The sequence below is a fragment of the Zingiber officinale genome, chromosome 10A (assembly GCF_018446385.1).
Source record: "Zingiber officinale cultivar Zhangliang chromosome 10A, Zo_v1.1, whole genome shotgun sequence".
NCBI classification, from domain to species: domain Eukaryota; kingdom Viridiplantae; phylum Streptophyta; class Magnoliopsida; order Zingiberales; family Zingiberaceae; genus Zingiber; species Zingiber officinale.
This window is the reverse complement of record NC_056004.1, coordinates 5334661-5350182: the sequence shown is the minus strand read 5'-3', so window position 1 is coordinate 5350182 and position 15522 is coordinate 5334661. Positions and strand designations below refer to the sequence as shown.

The following is a 15522-nucleotide window of genomic DNA, read 5'->3' as shown; positions in this document are numbered from 1 at the left end:
CGGACCAACAAAGCTCTGGTCTTGATCATCATGTTTTCCTTTCATTTCTCTTCACATTGATAATCATGGAAGGATTAGACTTCCAATGAAACCTCAGCACAACATAGTTCTTGCTTGCAGTTAAAAAGAATGTTTCATTTAACCATCGGGTTTCAGCATACATGTATCTTTCACGTTTGAAAATGGATGCAACTTAACATTTACAAGGGATTCATGACTCTATACACTTATCTTTATCATGAAATAGCTCCAATTCAAAGCTTTAGCAGCATCAAAAACTAAGTTGCAAGGAATTTTTATTTGAGATGTCACCTCTGAACTTCTTGAACGAAGAGCTTTGATCGGCACCAGAAAAAGATGAATGAATTAGATACCTCTATCAACGCATCTTCTCTTAACAATGTAATTTATATACAGGAGGTAGTAGGCTTGTAGAAACAATTATAAACATCTATAGCAGCTAATCAATTAATTCAGATGTCATTGTTGAATTAGTTTCTTTCACCTCGGGAAATTCTGTTTGTTAAATACTATTTGTCCACCCAACTTGTATGGTACTTCTGTATTCTTCTTTTGATTCTGACAGCAACAAACTTTTACTTCCTCGGTCTTCTCCCTGCCACTGAATATCAAGAGACCCTCAGTAAAACTAATTATTTTTTTTTTAAACGAAATGTTTGATGCCTTACACCACACCACCCTATCAAATTTAACTTGAACCATCTAAAAGAAAATTATATTGAAGATTTCAGTTCTCATGCTGAAATAGGACTGCTAATTGCGTGTATTGAATTCATGACTAGACAGAAGCTGCTAAAATGCACACAGTTATGTAAAATAAATGTTTTGATAAGGCACATAACAAAGATTTCCATTAAGAAGCAAGTAAACTTTGGCTAATTTGCTTTAGGCTTAGTGCTAAAATGTTTTCTATCATAAAGATTATATAGACCTGGACAACATGTTTTGTAAAAGGTCTTGGCATACCTCTTCGGAACCATGATCTCCTAACTGCTTGCCGAATCTGGCGTTCATGCTTCTGCAGTAGTTCATCAACCTTGCGAGTCTGAGACAGTAAAGGTCCTGAAAACTCAACTCTGTCTTGGTTGTTGAAGCCCTGAGATTTAGCAGTAAAGTTAGATAGTTTCAGGACAGTGATAAACATCAAGGGAAATCAGATCATGCCAGACTAGCTTGCATACCATATAGTTATGCCGCATTGAAGATGGATCTCCGTTGCACAAGGCTTCAGAGAAGTCTTGAGAAGGGAATGATTCTGAAGTGTCAAATGATCCCGGATGTTCTAGTTGTGCCCATCTTTTCAGCATTGCAATTTTTGCCAACTCTTGTGACTCATGGTGTTTGGAACCAGCATGAAGATCACCCATTTGTGGGCCCTTGGGTCCCAACTTGCTTTTGACATTTTCAATATCAGACAGATCTCTTGCAGCAGATAGATTTCTTCTTGAGTTGCGCCTACTGTGAGATCTGTTATATACATGGTCTTCTCTCTGCCTCCTAGCCCATGAAAAACCACTGGAAGTAGAAACACGTAATGGTCCTGAAAAGACAATATCCTGTTCAGAGTTGTGCTTCATGTGATGACCTTCATCTGGATTTTTAATCGATGGCATTGGCTGGAGATCTACAAACAATCTGGTTTCACCATCTACTCTTTTGAGACCTTTTTGTTCATTGTGTTCAGTGGCTTCAACATTTAACTGTGCATCCTGATATTAGATGGTATTATTATTATTCATCAATACAAAACATTATAACTTGTCCTCCACTTACAAAAAGCCTTTACACCAAAATAAGGTGAATTACCTTTTTGCTATCTGCTAATTTGCTGAGCCCACCTGATTGTCCTGAAGTTCTATCTGCTTTGAATGGTCTTCTCATGGCTTCTTGTCTTCCAGCAATTCTTCTCCTAAGAAACAAACAAGTATACTAGCTGTTAAATACTTTCAACAAGAGTTGCATTTACAATGTCAGAAGGTCCTACATTGACTATATGCATAGAAATAGCTTCATCTAAAATTCAAAAATTAAGTAAAAAATAAAAAATCTATGGCCAACTGAGCAGATGCTACCATGAGACATCCAGAACGTAGGAGCCTAAATGCTCCTACAATAAACTGTTAGTAAGAATTCAATTATATGTATTTATACAAATATTGTATAGAGAGTCAATCTTTGCAATGCATATGCTTGGAAGTTTGAAGCAGTAAATGACCTTGATCTAAGCAGTTCAGAAACATAAGCTTACAGAAACTAACATAGAATAATAAAGTATTTTTGCAGGTATCCTTTTTAATGAAACTGACTTATTGACCTCCATTATGAATAAAATTTACCTCTGTGATGCTTCTCGATTCTTTATGTCCATCTCTTTAGTAGGTGAGTACTTTGGTAAACTTGAGGGTTCACAAGCACAAGGCATTGTTCTAAAATACTGAAAAAAAAACATATTGAAGAAAAATGTAAAAGGTAAGGAAAAGTCAATAACAGAATGCATTTTCCAGATTCTAACCAAGAAAAACTGAAAATGTAGGAGGAATATCTTAAATTTGTGTGAGTTAAAGGAAGGGGATGAGAAGGAAGAAAGTTTCTCCCCTTACAGTCCCACATTGCAAAGTGAGACCTCTCGCGCATGCTAAGTCTCAAAGGGATCCCCACTTAATGGCATTAGCATTTCTGGTTGCCACATGACATCAGGGCTAGTCCCTCACCTGGTGATGCTGAGCCTGAGGCATGCCTAAGGTGTAAAAAAGAAGTGCCGAAAGGAAGAAACTCCTCCCTTTGGTCCCATATAAGTGAGGCTCTCTTGAGCATGCTTGGATTCTCAATTGTCTTTGGCATTTTGGGTTGGAATGGGTAGTTTTCACACAATTGCCATGCCTTTTTTACTCTGATAGTGCAACAACACTCAGTAAAGTGCCAACTTAGGTATCTCCAAAAAGCTGTATGCAAGATTTTTGGAGCCGCCAAACAATTTGATTGTTCTAGAATAGAAATTATGAGTTAATGTTTATTTGTGATGCTTAATTTAAAATCAACAACCACATCTTGTCCACCTAGTAGCTGACAGCTTATGCAGGTCCACAGGTGGTTTCCCACTATTCTTACTGTAGGCCTTTTCTATTCTATAGTGCAATAGACAATTCCAATAAAGAATTTAGGTTCCAAACTTCTGCATGATATTTTGGCTTCTGCTTTTGGTTTTTGTTAAACCTAAATAATGGCGCAAATAAGGAAAAAAACTGTTTATGAAGATCAACAATGATATTATTCTTTTTCTTTATTGGCACTACTGTTAAGGTTTATAATGAAAAAGCAAGAATGGTAAAATAATAGCATGTTTAGTAAGGTACCCCTTCAAGAAGAAAAACAAAGCAATCATTCTGAGGAGCTAAAAGAAAGTGATGGGAGGAAAAATGTCTCAGTATCATAAGACAAATAAAAGTACCAGAAGTATGCTCACCTCTGATGCAAGGGCACTTGTGGCACTACCACGCTTATAAGGTTCAACAGAGAGAAAAGTCTCTAACAAGCTAATGGCTGCTCTTGGTAAATCTTGAAATGTTCCATAGAGGCTATTTACATAGGGACGATGGGGTTTGAAAATTGTAGCATGAGGCAACTTTGACTTCTTCCAAAATTCTTCTGGAGGTGAACCACATAGCCGGAATATTTTATGTAATTGTTCAACCTGATAAACAAAGTTAATCTTCCATCCTCAAATTGAAAAAAAATCTGACACAACCAATAGAAAAAAAGAAATATAAAAAAATTAGAAAAAGGAAACATCAGCACCATTAATGAAAAAGTACTTCTAACAAAGAAAATTCAATTGGGATGATAAAAATTACACCATCAACGGTTACCAAGTATGCAAGTAGAAAGAGAAGATATAGAGGGAGGCCTAAACTAAAACAGTGAAAATTTGTTTGACTATTATTTTTTCTCTAAAGGTCAATGACTAGAAAATATCATAATCCAACCCAAATAATTAGGCCATTATGGACTTTAGTAATTGTTCTCTCGGTTTAGGTGATCCATTTCTTTTTTGCTTGTTTTGGAGATCCAACAAGAAATAGCTACAAAGTCATAGAGACACTAATAACACACAAGATTTGACTGAAAAGCTTGAGTTTTAGAGGTTATTTACCTCAGTTCTGCCTTGCAAAATAGGTCTTCCCACAAACATTTCTGCAAACACACAACCAACACTCCACAAATCTACAGTAGCTTCATAGTTAGTTGAACCCAACAGTAGTTCAGGAGGTCTATACCAGAGAGTCACAACACGGCTAGTTAGTGGATACTTATGTCCAGGACAACAGAAATTTGCAAGACCAAAATCAGCCATTTTCAGAATTCCATCATTATTAACCAAAAGATTTGCTCCTTTTATGTCCCGGTGTATAACACCCTGCGAGTGACAATGTTCAAGTGCAGATAGCAACTGATACGTGTAACACTTGACCTGCAGATCATGGACAGAAAGACAGCCCAAAAAATATTCATTATCACAAAGTTATGTATTTAAGCATGCTACCACTAGAAAGTTTATGGAGACACTTCCAATTGAGTATTCAAAGAATATAATCATACCTGTGATTCAGAGAGTACAATATCAGGAGAGCTAGCAAGTCCAGCTAGATCGTGCTCCATGTATTCAAATACAAGATAAAGGCTGCATGATAATCGAGAAGCAATCAGACCTTCCAACTTAATAATATTTGGGTGGTCAAGCGTGCGCAGTATCTTTATCTCCCTGGCCATAAACCTAACACTCTCTGGCTCAAAATTGTCAAAGCGCACCTTCTTCAAGGCAACCATCTTTCCAGTGTCAAGATCACGGGCTCTGAACACACTGCTGTAAGTTCCCTGTCCAATCTATTCATGCAAAAGATCAGTTCGAATGAGATAAAATTATAATTAGTTCAGACGCAACAAACTTGAGTCCTAACCAATAATTTTGAAATTAAATCATTAAGTTGATCCAATTTAGGTGAAATACGTATACAGCAAAATTAAGGAAACAGCTTAGTCCTACCGATCAAAGCAACAAAAATAGAAAAAGATTGTAAAGAGCTGCAAACACGCATCTGTTGAGGATAACAGAAAATTATTGCATGGTCAAGTCTAGTGCATTTTGTTCTTAATGGAATTGTGTACGCCATACAAGCTGACTACTCGAGCCAAAGATGGGATTATCTTGAATTCTAGATTGAGTTTGTGACAAATGATATGTAGAAGGATAACTCGTCATAATCACTGCATTACCTTCTCCAATTTCTCAAAGGAATCAGCTTTAAGAGGCACCCAGCCTTGAATAGCTTCCCCTGCTACGGCACTGAGCCAAGAGGGCCATCCTGCAGCGACCTGCTCCCCTTCGATGTATTTGTGAAGATTCCGCAACCGTAGGCTCTGCAAGCTAGTATTATCATCATTCACCTTCCCTTTTCCCCCGGATTCAAGGCGACCATTTTCCTCCTCCCTCTCCGGGTGGCCGTTTTTTGTTCCCTCTCCAGTTCGGTGCAGCCCAGAGGGCGCTGAGATCAACCCCAACCGCTTTTGGTTGCTCCTTAAAATGCCGGAGGAATCAGCTACCGGCGTAGCCGAGACTGCATTCTTGGACACGGCACAGCCCATGGCCGCTCGATCCTACAGCATTAGCAAGGCCGCCGGAGATTAAAAAAAAAAAATTGCCCGGAATCGAGGAAAACTGGGGAAGGTGAAGGAGCCCACGGACGTGAAAATTAAGGGTAGGAAGAGGCAACCCAAGCTAGTAAATGAGGCAAAATCGGGTGGCCTGTAGATCCGGCAGCGATGAAAGCACCCCTGAAATAGAAAGAAAAAAAAAAGACCTTTTGGCTGGAATCTTTAGGGTTCCCCCTTTCTAGCGAGATTAGCGGTGGATGGGGTGATCTGTAGGACCTCGTAGTGGAAGACCAAGAGACACCTCCCGAAATCGACCCAGGAACGAGTGAAGAGGATGAAAACGCAGCATAAAGTGTGCATTGAGCATCAACCCGCCCCCGTCTCGCCTCAGTCAAATCTCTTGGCTTCTTGTGACCTAAAAATGTTCCCTTTGTTGTTGTATGTATCCGATTGGCGGCATGCGAATCCCTTCCCCTGTTTTCAAACCCACGTTGACGAAATAGTGTGAACAGGAAGGAATGTAGGCAGAGCATGAGTCAAAGTTGGGCGGAAACGCTGCATGGATCTTGGAATTATTGAATGGTTGAGAGGAAGAAGAAGAAGAAGAAGACGAAGACGAGAAGAAGATGGCACCATCGCAGTGTCATCTGGGTGCGGGAGATAAATTGGATGGGTGGAGTGCCCCAACCACTATGCAACTATCTCTACTAATTTGATTTGGCTAGATTGACTTTAGAGTCACGTTTACGTGACTGATTTAAATGATCTGATATAACTATCAGAACAAGACTTTAGCTGGTGGTGACGATGATGATGTCGCTTTTCAGTATTTTTGACAGTTTCTTTTTGTTGCTGTTGTTGCATTTAATTATGAAACGAATTCAAATCTACCTGGTCGTTCCTTTGCCATTAATCTTACCAATACCAGTGCTGAACTGTTATCTCATAATACATATTATTCAACACTGATGTTTTAATAGCTGACTGTCAAACTCATTCTTTTTCTTGAAAGAGGTCACGCCTGAGATCTGGAAACCAGCTTGCATCTACTAGTTCAACCATTGCTTAATGGTCCTTGCTTAGCAAACGCCAATTGGGGAGAAGAAAGAAAAGAAAACACTCTGAACCACGAGTCTGGCGAGAATTGTATCGTGATCGTAACTTTCGTACCTGCATCTTCAACATCCTTCGAATTTTGTAAAAATTTCATGTGAATTACTCGTGACAACAGGATAGATTCGTATCGAGTCAGATGCAGTAGCCAAGATCAGCTTCATTAAAGTTATTTGCACGTTAAACTGAAGACTTCTGGCATGTAGCAACTTTAGTCCTTTGCAGAAAGTTAGCCATCGAGTGAATCCACAATTGTATCCAAGCAAACTCAACAAATACACAAACAGCAAAGCAGAGACCAGAAAAACAGTAACAATAATCCTCTCTGAAACTCAGCTTTGCCTGCTCACGAGCAGCCATCATTGAAGAAACCAGTTCTCATTTCCAATTTTGTTTTCTATTAATGCGGACACTTCATCCGAGGAAGACAACAACATTTTTTCACGTGAAACGCATCTCACTCTTCAGCTTTTTGTCGGCATAATTTCGAAGCACAGTCTCACATTCACCTGCATGATTAAGAAACAAGGAGAAATACCAATTGATAGGGTTCGGCCCCTTTCATCACATGTAACACTATCATTTCTATTTTAACTTTATTTGCCTTTTAGCCTTTTGCTAAGTCACAAATGCTGGTAGGGTGGCACTTTGCTAGCCCATTAGGCAGACAGAATAATAGTTGTTCATAGTTCATACTAAATTCTGAGGATAGATAGCATCATAGTTCTTAAAAAAATTTAAACCAAAGCAATGTGCAAATACCTAATGAATCATTTTTATTGTGGTAGGCATCTTGTCGTCATGCATAGAGCATAGTGTAGAATTGGCCTCAACATATTCATCAGGACTTTAAATTTGTTACCTAATTGAAGGCATTGGTGTTTTGTTTTACCTATATAGGTAGATCATACAAAAGAAATAAATAAAAAATTATGTAGAACTAGAAGTATGATAAGAGTAACCTTTATAAACACAAATAATACATCCGAATGAATCAAAATCATGTCAAATGTATCGGCAGAGACATTTCTTTCTGAAGCCAGACTGTTCTCCAAAATTGAATTATATAATTAATTCAAGAATATAATGCAACAGTTATCAATGTTGTAGTAAATTGGCTTTAACGACTAGTTACAGAGATGCTATATACTCGCCATAGCTTCTAGTGATAACTCTTCACAAAGCATGTCATCAATCACTTTGCTTCTAGTGAGAATAGTGTATGTAAATCCCTCAGTAGGGTGGAGAAGAATACATAAATGAACAACAATCAAGTTTGGATATAAGACAAGAAGTTAAATAGTTCACACAAAGATTAACAGCAACGTTCTGAACCACGACTCGCTCTGTCGGTGATTTTTTTCCCAGAAGAAACAATCACACAACAAAGAACTAACTGCTAAATTGCATGAAATTCCATTAGAATCTCTTTAACCATATCACTTCCTGCATGAGCTTCCATTAGAATTTGGTTGTACTTTCTTCAGTTTGCAGACACGAGAGATACATGATAAAATGCCCACATTGTCGGATGCAGATACACAGTTGCTTGGCTGCTATTTCTAGCAAATGTAGGATCATGGTGATGTTTTCCTTCCTGTTGTTATTACGGTATTGGAATTGGTAGGAGATCTCTAATGACTAATCTACATCTGATTTTGTTTGCCGAATAAGCAAACTTACAATAAATTTCCCCTTGAAATAAGATTATGCAATGAAGACTTGGTGGATACTCACTCTAAAAAGTTAAAGAGCTAAATTATGAGAATCAAAAAGTTAAAACAACCATCATATGGGAGGTAAAAAAGAAGATAGATGGATCTTGTGACAGAGAAGAGGTATAAAAGCATAATCATTCAAAGTCTTAATCAATCAGAGTTGAGACAACTCCAGTGTCCCTCCCTAAATATATATATATCCTTGGGTAGAAGATTCGGACCAACCTGAACAAAGGGAAAGTTGTATTTTTCAATGGTGACCTTCAACTTGCCTCTGGATTCTATTTTATTATTATGTTGAATTGTTTATCTTCATGGATTAAGTTTTAATCGCGTACGTGAGCGCAAGGTCCACGGGCTGGGGATTTGCACCCCCCTGCGCGCGTTAATCGCGTACATGACGCCCGATTTATGGATTTCCGGCTCGAACCCCCCAAATCCACTCAATTTGGGCTTGGCCCGCGCATGCGTGTAGATCCCCTTATCATTGCTAAGCAAGGATGGAAGGGCTTCCTATATAAGCCCTTCCAAGCTTCTCCACTTAACAATGTGGGACTAAAAACACTACCAAAAAATGCTTTGAATTTAATACAAAATTCAACACATATATGGATGTAAGAAACGGGTATAGAGTACAAACATCAAATCTCTTCTCAATCCTATGTTGTGATATTTGTGGCTGCCAGAGCTACAACATAATCATAAGTTCATAACAAATATGAAATAAAGAAATTTAATGCATGCTAGTCGATCGCATAGGTTACTTGCTAGTGAGAAACATTTTTGAGAATTGAGAAGTAAAATAATCACATGAATATGTGTCTGACCTATTATATGTGAGTGGTAGAAATTAATTTATACCTAGCAAATGGTTTTCCCTTTTCATGCAAATGAATCTTGTTCTTAGAAAGAACTTACTCAAATGAGGGCATGCATAATGAGTCAAATTTTCTTATATATATCTAATATCTTCATTTACAACCTAATGTAGTTTATGAAGGAAACAGGGAGAAATGGGGAAGAGTAGAAGGCAGATCCGAACGCTCCGTACTATGAGCATATTAATTCAAAGTTATTGTGGTAAAAAAATCAGACCGGAAAATGCAGGAATTAGGAGAAACGGAGAGGCACATCCTTGTTCACATTTCCACGGATCCTGGATTGGTCATCAAACCCGTCAAGGCCGTCGCGCGGCGACAATGCCTGGGGCCTGGACGAGTGGCTGCGGATCCGGAGGAGTTCATCGCCGGTGGGGGAATCATCGTCGGAGCCCTCGTCGAAATTGAGGGCATAGCTGAGGGCATCGTACCTGAACCCGGACGAGTGGCGCCGCCGGTGCTTTCCCCCGCCGAAGCAGAAATGCACCTTGGGATGGAATGTCCGTGAATGACGGGGGGATTCTACCGGCTCTCCACCGTCGCAGGAGGCGAATCGAAAGCATGAGGTGAGAGAATGGCGGTGGTGGTGCTTCACTTTCGGAGTCGGCGGCGGCGAGAGGGAGGAGCGGAGATGATAATCCATTCTAATTAATTCGCAAACAGTGCGATTAAATTCCTCGGCGCATCCACGTTATATTACGGCATCCACTAAACTGGCTCAATTATGAGCAATTTTAACTAAAAATAAGGCGAGCCACTAATTGGCCGGTCTTGGAAAATCCCCCTTAATTGAGCTTTTCACTTAAAAAAAATATTTTCTTATTTTTCTCCCTAAAATACATATTTTCTTATTTTTAGATTTTAATTGAATATTTGTATCCATCTAAATAAACAGGGGCAAGTGAACAGAGCCTAGAGGACGCCATCCTCTTTCCCTCCGTCGCATTTCTGTTCTTTCCGAGTAAACAGAGCCAAGTTTGCTGCGTAGTGAACCGGTTCGACCGCATTGCGGTCCAACGTAATCAGAAACGCCGGCTGCTTCTTCCGCGCATCTCCTCCTTCCTTCTTCGGTTCTTCCCCGCTGCGGACATCGTGCCTCTCACCGATCCCTGTTTCAAATGAACTCCACAAGAACCCTAATGGCTCGCTCCGCCCTCTCCTATGCTTTCCACTTCAGCCTCTCCCTGTCCCAGCGATTCTTCCCCTCCAACCGATCGGTTTCTGCCTTCGCCGCCGCCACTTCCTCCTCTTTCCCTCCCTTACGCTCTCTGGGGTTATCATTTCGTTTATCGAACTCCTACTCCCGCAAACCTTTCTCGTCCCAGTCTTCCGCAGCTGCTCACGTCGAAGACCCCTTTGACACCTCAGACGACACCGTGGAGGACTTGTTGACGCGTAGAAACGACCGCATCGAGCGGATGATGAAGATGGAACGCAGGTCCGAATCCGAGGGCGACCGTTCATGGCGCCGTTTGTTCCCATACCGAGACATCTTCAGGTCAGGCAGCATGGCGCTTGGCAGCCGGGAGGTGATAGAGGTGCTGGACCCGTACATGATGGATACCAGAAAGAATCGAATCCAGAGGACGGTCGAGAACCGGAGCTATTCATTGTGCCTAGTGGTCGAAGGGCTTACGGATTTCGGGAACGTATCTGCGGCATTCCGGTCGGCGGACGCACTTGGGATCCAGTCGGTTCATGTGATTTCGCAGGGAAGTAGCAAAAGGTGCAAGCATCTCTGAGGTGAAAAGACTGTTTTAATTCTACTAAGCTAATGAACTATGATTATGTCAGCAATCTTCTACGTCCATATGATCCCGAGCTGTAGCATTGGGTCTATACTGTTGGCATGGACTTGGCGTTCGTTAAAAAAAACAAAAATTTACCCAAATGTCGCCCACACTTTAGCTATTGAATGTGAAACTAAAGCCTGAAAGTACCTTTATAGTGATGAGCCTTCCCCTGATAATATCTGCCTCTTGTAGTAGATTCTCTCCTCTCCACGCTAGCACGGATTTGATTGCTCTACCAGTGTTATTTCTTAGCTCCTTTTTTTATGGCTGAGCAGGTATCGTGATAATCGTCATGTTAGCATGGGCGCGGAGAAGTGGCTGGACATTGAACTCTGGAATTCACCTCTAGATTGCTTTGGAGCTCTAAGAAAACGTGGTTATCAAATCGTGGCAACTCATTTAGGGATTGATTCGGTAAAAGTTTCTTGTCTTTTGAGTTTGCACACCTTTAAGTAATTTCTTGTATCTTACACCAACTTCTTGTGAAATATTCCGTCATCTTATGATTTTGATCATTACCATGTACCATATGGATGAGGAAGAACATATAAATAAGTGGGATCAATCATTGATAGTTGATAAGGAATTTTAATCTGCTGAGAGAAGAAAGGTTTTTGTATGCTTAGTTGTTTACAGCTAATGCACCATGTTTTGTTTGACACCATTGACACTCAGACACCTATCAATAATCCAAGTCCAACTCTGCATTCTAGTCTCTAGGGCCTTTTATGAACTCCTTTACCTTGTTTCTCTCTCCCGTTAAGTGATTATAGTCTTGGTTATAAGGAACTTGTTTTGCTGTCCATATCCAATATATTCTGAATAGGATTTTTGTCAAATCTAATTTGAAAAAATATACTGCTCTGTCGACATTAAAATTAGTTCTAGTTTGATCTTTAACAGTAAAAATAGCCACAAGTCTTGCTGGAGATAATGACCATTCTAACTAAAAGAATGTTCATAAGTATATGATCAATTTCATACTTCATGACTAAACTGCACATTATATATTTTAACCTTGTTTTTTATTTTGGTTTCCAAATGTCTACTAACTTGATCCATTGTGATAGGTTTCTATATATGAGATGGATTGGTCACATCCAACTGCAATAGTTGTGGGAAATGAACACATGTGAGTACATTTACATAAATGACAGTTCCTGCTTTTTGTTTTATTTTGGTTAAGGACAAGTCATCTTGGCTCGTTGCTTCGGATAACCGTTTCTCGGAAGTAAAGATTCTTGCATTTTTGTTATTGTCATTTCTCCGTTCTCAGGATAATTGTCAATATGCATCATGATCTGGTAGGTTTCTATTTTGTGATTCTTAAAGAAAGATATACACACAAGCACTGATATCTTTTTGACAGGACCGTGAAATGGTTTAATATTTCAAGTGGTCAATAACAAGTACACAGCTGCCAAGATCATACTCAGGTGGGCAAAGTCAGAACATGCAAAAGGTGTTTAAGCTAGATTGATTCTTCCTTTCTTCTCTCTCCTAGTCTCACTAGCTGATGATTTACTCTCTTCGATATCCTCAGAGATCTTCTTCTGTTATTCTACCCTCATCTCACTCATTCTCTTCGTTTGATTCCCTCAGATTTCTTCTTCTTATGCTCTACCCTTAGTTCTCTGCTTCTCTTGCTCTACCCATGCTCTCTTCTTCTCTTGCGCTACCCTTGCTCTCTTCTTCTCTTGCTCCATTCTTGCTCTCTTCCCCATCCAAGTTTAGCACTCGATTCTCTCCATTCAGCTGCCAATGGGGATGACAAGAAGGGAAGGAGAAGTGTGTTAACTCTATAATTGTCCTCGTCATGATTTGAAGAGGCACATTCTAACAGATGCCTAGATCACTATGCTGAACCTCAACAATAGTGAAAAATCTCTCTTTAATTTAGGAGAAATTCATGTTGGAGAAAAGGGGAAAAAGAATTCATGCAGCTTTGGAATTTGGTTTTCAAGAGTGTGTGAAAAGGAGGGGAATAAGAAGATAGATGAAGATGGGTTCATGGAGAGAAGAGGAAGAAGATGGGAGGATTTCATTGAGATGAAGACGCAAGATGGGAGGAAAGATGGAAAAGGAGCTAGATGATGAATGCCATATTATGAATTTGTTCATTGCCTTAGATAGCTAGATTGGGACTGTTAAGGATTATTGCATAATTTATTCGATAACCAGGCAAAAATCTCTCTAGTAGGTAGCATAGAGTTATTTGCTAGAGGAATTAAACTTGAGCCTGCATTAAATTTCATTTCCCTCATATTAGTGCATATGTAAATTTTGTAATTATTGCTTCATGTTGATCCTGTTGTTTTTACCCTTAGACAAACACCCTGTTTTGTGGGGCAAATTATCTTGTAGTTCTTGTTCTGGGTGAATGATTTTAGCAATTTTGGTGGCACAGGTATTTGCTATACTTTTGACTTTTTTATTATAGTCTCATGGATTTACATTCCTGGTTACAGGGGTATAACAGAAGAGGCTTTGAGATTATCTGATTTGCACTGTTGCATTCCAATGAAAGGGATGGTAGATTCTTTCAATGTTTCAGTTGCCGCAGGCATCCTGATGCACCATGCTGTCTGTGATAAAATCTCTCGTCTGGTAAGTTTTTGATACTCACATGTTTTAAGTTTTTTTATTTCTCTGGGAATTTATTGATATGCTTGTCACACCAGTGCAAATTTTTGGATATTCAATATAGAAACATGCAATCTGCTTGTTGTTTTTTATTGTATGCTTATCTTATAGTTGTCTTAATAACTATGTTTTAATAACATAATCAATATGGATATCCATTGAGGAATGAACCTATAATATATATTCATATGCATCTCTATGAGATAAATCTAGACCAAAAAAAACTGACTGAAATATATGAATATGGCATAATTGTTAGTAACAGCTATCTATTAAATTGCTTCATCTATATGTGGACGAGAACTAAAGCATAGTTCTATTAACACAATTGTTGGCAAGATCAGATGATCCTGAACCTTACATCTGCAGGGTCAACATGGGGATTTAACATCTGAAGAAAGTCAGATTCTACAAGCAGAATTTTACTTACGGCATAGAGAAAGTATGATTGGTATTGTTGATGAGTATGCAAAAAGGAAGATGGAAGGTATCCTTGGCAAACTATAAAAGCTGTCTCTTAGGCGGCAGAGTAGCTTGAGCTGGATAAATATCCAGGTAATGTACTTCTACAGTCCTGTCGTTCTTGATACCAGAAATATGCTATGTATTCAGATAAGCCCTCTCCTTTTTTTGTCTTTTAAGTAAGGTTAAGGCACATCCCTCCCTTTTTTATTATTTGTCATATTTGAAATTATTAGCAGAAAAAGAATAATGCTATAGGATCATGTAAATCCCTCGTTTTTGTATTGTTTTTAATGTCATATTTCAAATCATCAGCAGGAAAAAGAATCAGTACCTAGAGATATTAATGCTACACTACAATTTTTTTTTTACTTGAGTCTCTAAGTATATCAAAATTGGAGGAGTTCCTCTACAGTAAGAAAAGGTCGCCATGTGCTCCACTTAACCTGAGATATTGTTCTAAAGCCTATACTTAAATCTAGCAAAGAAAAAGTTTGGCAGAGATGCTGTATTTGGAGCACGTATGTGATTGGCGAGTTTTTGACTTAAATGTGCAAACTTGATTATCGGTCAGATCTTACTTTGTCTGAATGTCTAAATTTTGTCACAGATCCGACTTTTCACAATATTTATTCTTTGGAGTGCCTGTGATCAACATCCTTTATTTGCATCAGCATGTGTTGGCATGTCACATGTGGGGCTCCACAGGGCAAGTGCCCTCTGCTGATTTCATGTTCATCGCATCTGCTGCAGTTCATCAGACCGATAACATTAAAGGATATAGGATATTAGGATTTAATGTTTCCTTCCTGTGTAGCACTGCAGAGGCATATTCTTTAGCATCAGATGATTTGTAGTAACTCATTGTGTTGAAGGTGTCATCAACATATATATTCTGGCAATTGCAACTGCTAGAATTAGTCATTTGTTGTTTTATATCTCGAAGGCATTATATAAATTGAATTTGCTGGCTTTCAGTTTCTGGAGGTGATTTGTTAAATTATTTTGACTGGAGAAGAATTCTTCTGTGAGAGACAATAGAGAATTGTATCATCAATTCCTACAATTCATTTTAGGATGGACATCCTTTTAAGAGCAGTCTTGCAACTCTAAGTCTGTTGTCAAAGAAACATAGTCATCTTAACAATAATGAGCAAGATTTAGTCTAATAATTCACACGTAATTAAAATTTTGCAAATCTGACTTTTCCATATAACATCTTCCCGACAAATTTGATCGCTTGTT

The 15522-nt window shown here is 38.9% G+C and overlaps 2 protein-coding genes across 7 annotated transcripts; one reads left to right on the top strand and one right to left on the bottom strand.

The window, feature by feature from the left end:
* Positions 1-114: 114 nt before the first annotated feature.
* Positions 115-6373, bottom strand: LOC122027082 (protein IMPAIRED IN BABA-INDUCED STERILITY 1-like). 6 transcript variants are annotated; one of them, XR_006124285.1, is made up of 11 exons: positions 5877-6372; positions 5293-5673; positions 4618-4902; positions 4172-4489; positions 3485-3712; positions 2358-2455; positions 1828-1930; positions 1203-1730; positions 988-1117; positions 506-622; positions 115-335 (listed from the first exon to the last, which is right to left on the bottom strand). XR_006124285.1 is itself a non-coding variant. In XM_042585919.1 (11 exons), the coding sequence occupies exons 3-11, from the start codon at positions 5659-5661 to the stop codon at positions 597-599; spliced, it is 2085 nt and encodes a 694-aa protein (XP_042441853.1). In that variant the 5' UTR covers positions 5662-5673; positions 5762-5850; positions 5947-6369; the 3' UTR covers positions 115-596. The 6 variants fall into 6 exon arrangements, 5 of the variants coding, with proteins under 5 accessions (XP_042441853.1, XP_042441851.1, XP_042441850.1 ...); XM_042585919.1 differs by adding an exon at positions 5762-5850 and having other exon boundaries at positions 115-622; positions 5947-6369; XM_042585917.1 differs by having other exon boundaries at positions 115-622; positions 4618-4893; positions 5877-6373.
* Positions 6374-10392: 4019 nt separating this feature from the next.
* LOC122026983 (tRNA (guanosine(18)-2'-O)-methyltransferase-like) lies at positions 10393-15375 on the top strand. The gene is made up of 6 exons (XM_042585758.1): positions 10393-11105; positions 11448-11586; positions 12243-12304; positions 13641-13779; positions 14185-14370; positions 14888-15375. Exons 1-5 carry the CDS (start codon positions 10498-10500, stop codon positions 14320-14322), a joined length of 1086 nt encoding a protein of 361 aa, XP_042441692.1. The 5' UTR covers positions 10393-10497; the 3' UTR covers positions 14323-14370; positions 14888-15375.
* Positions 15376-15522: the final 147 nt, after the last annotated feature.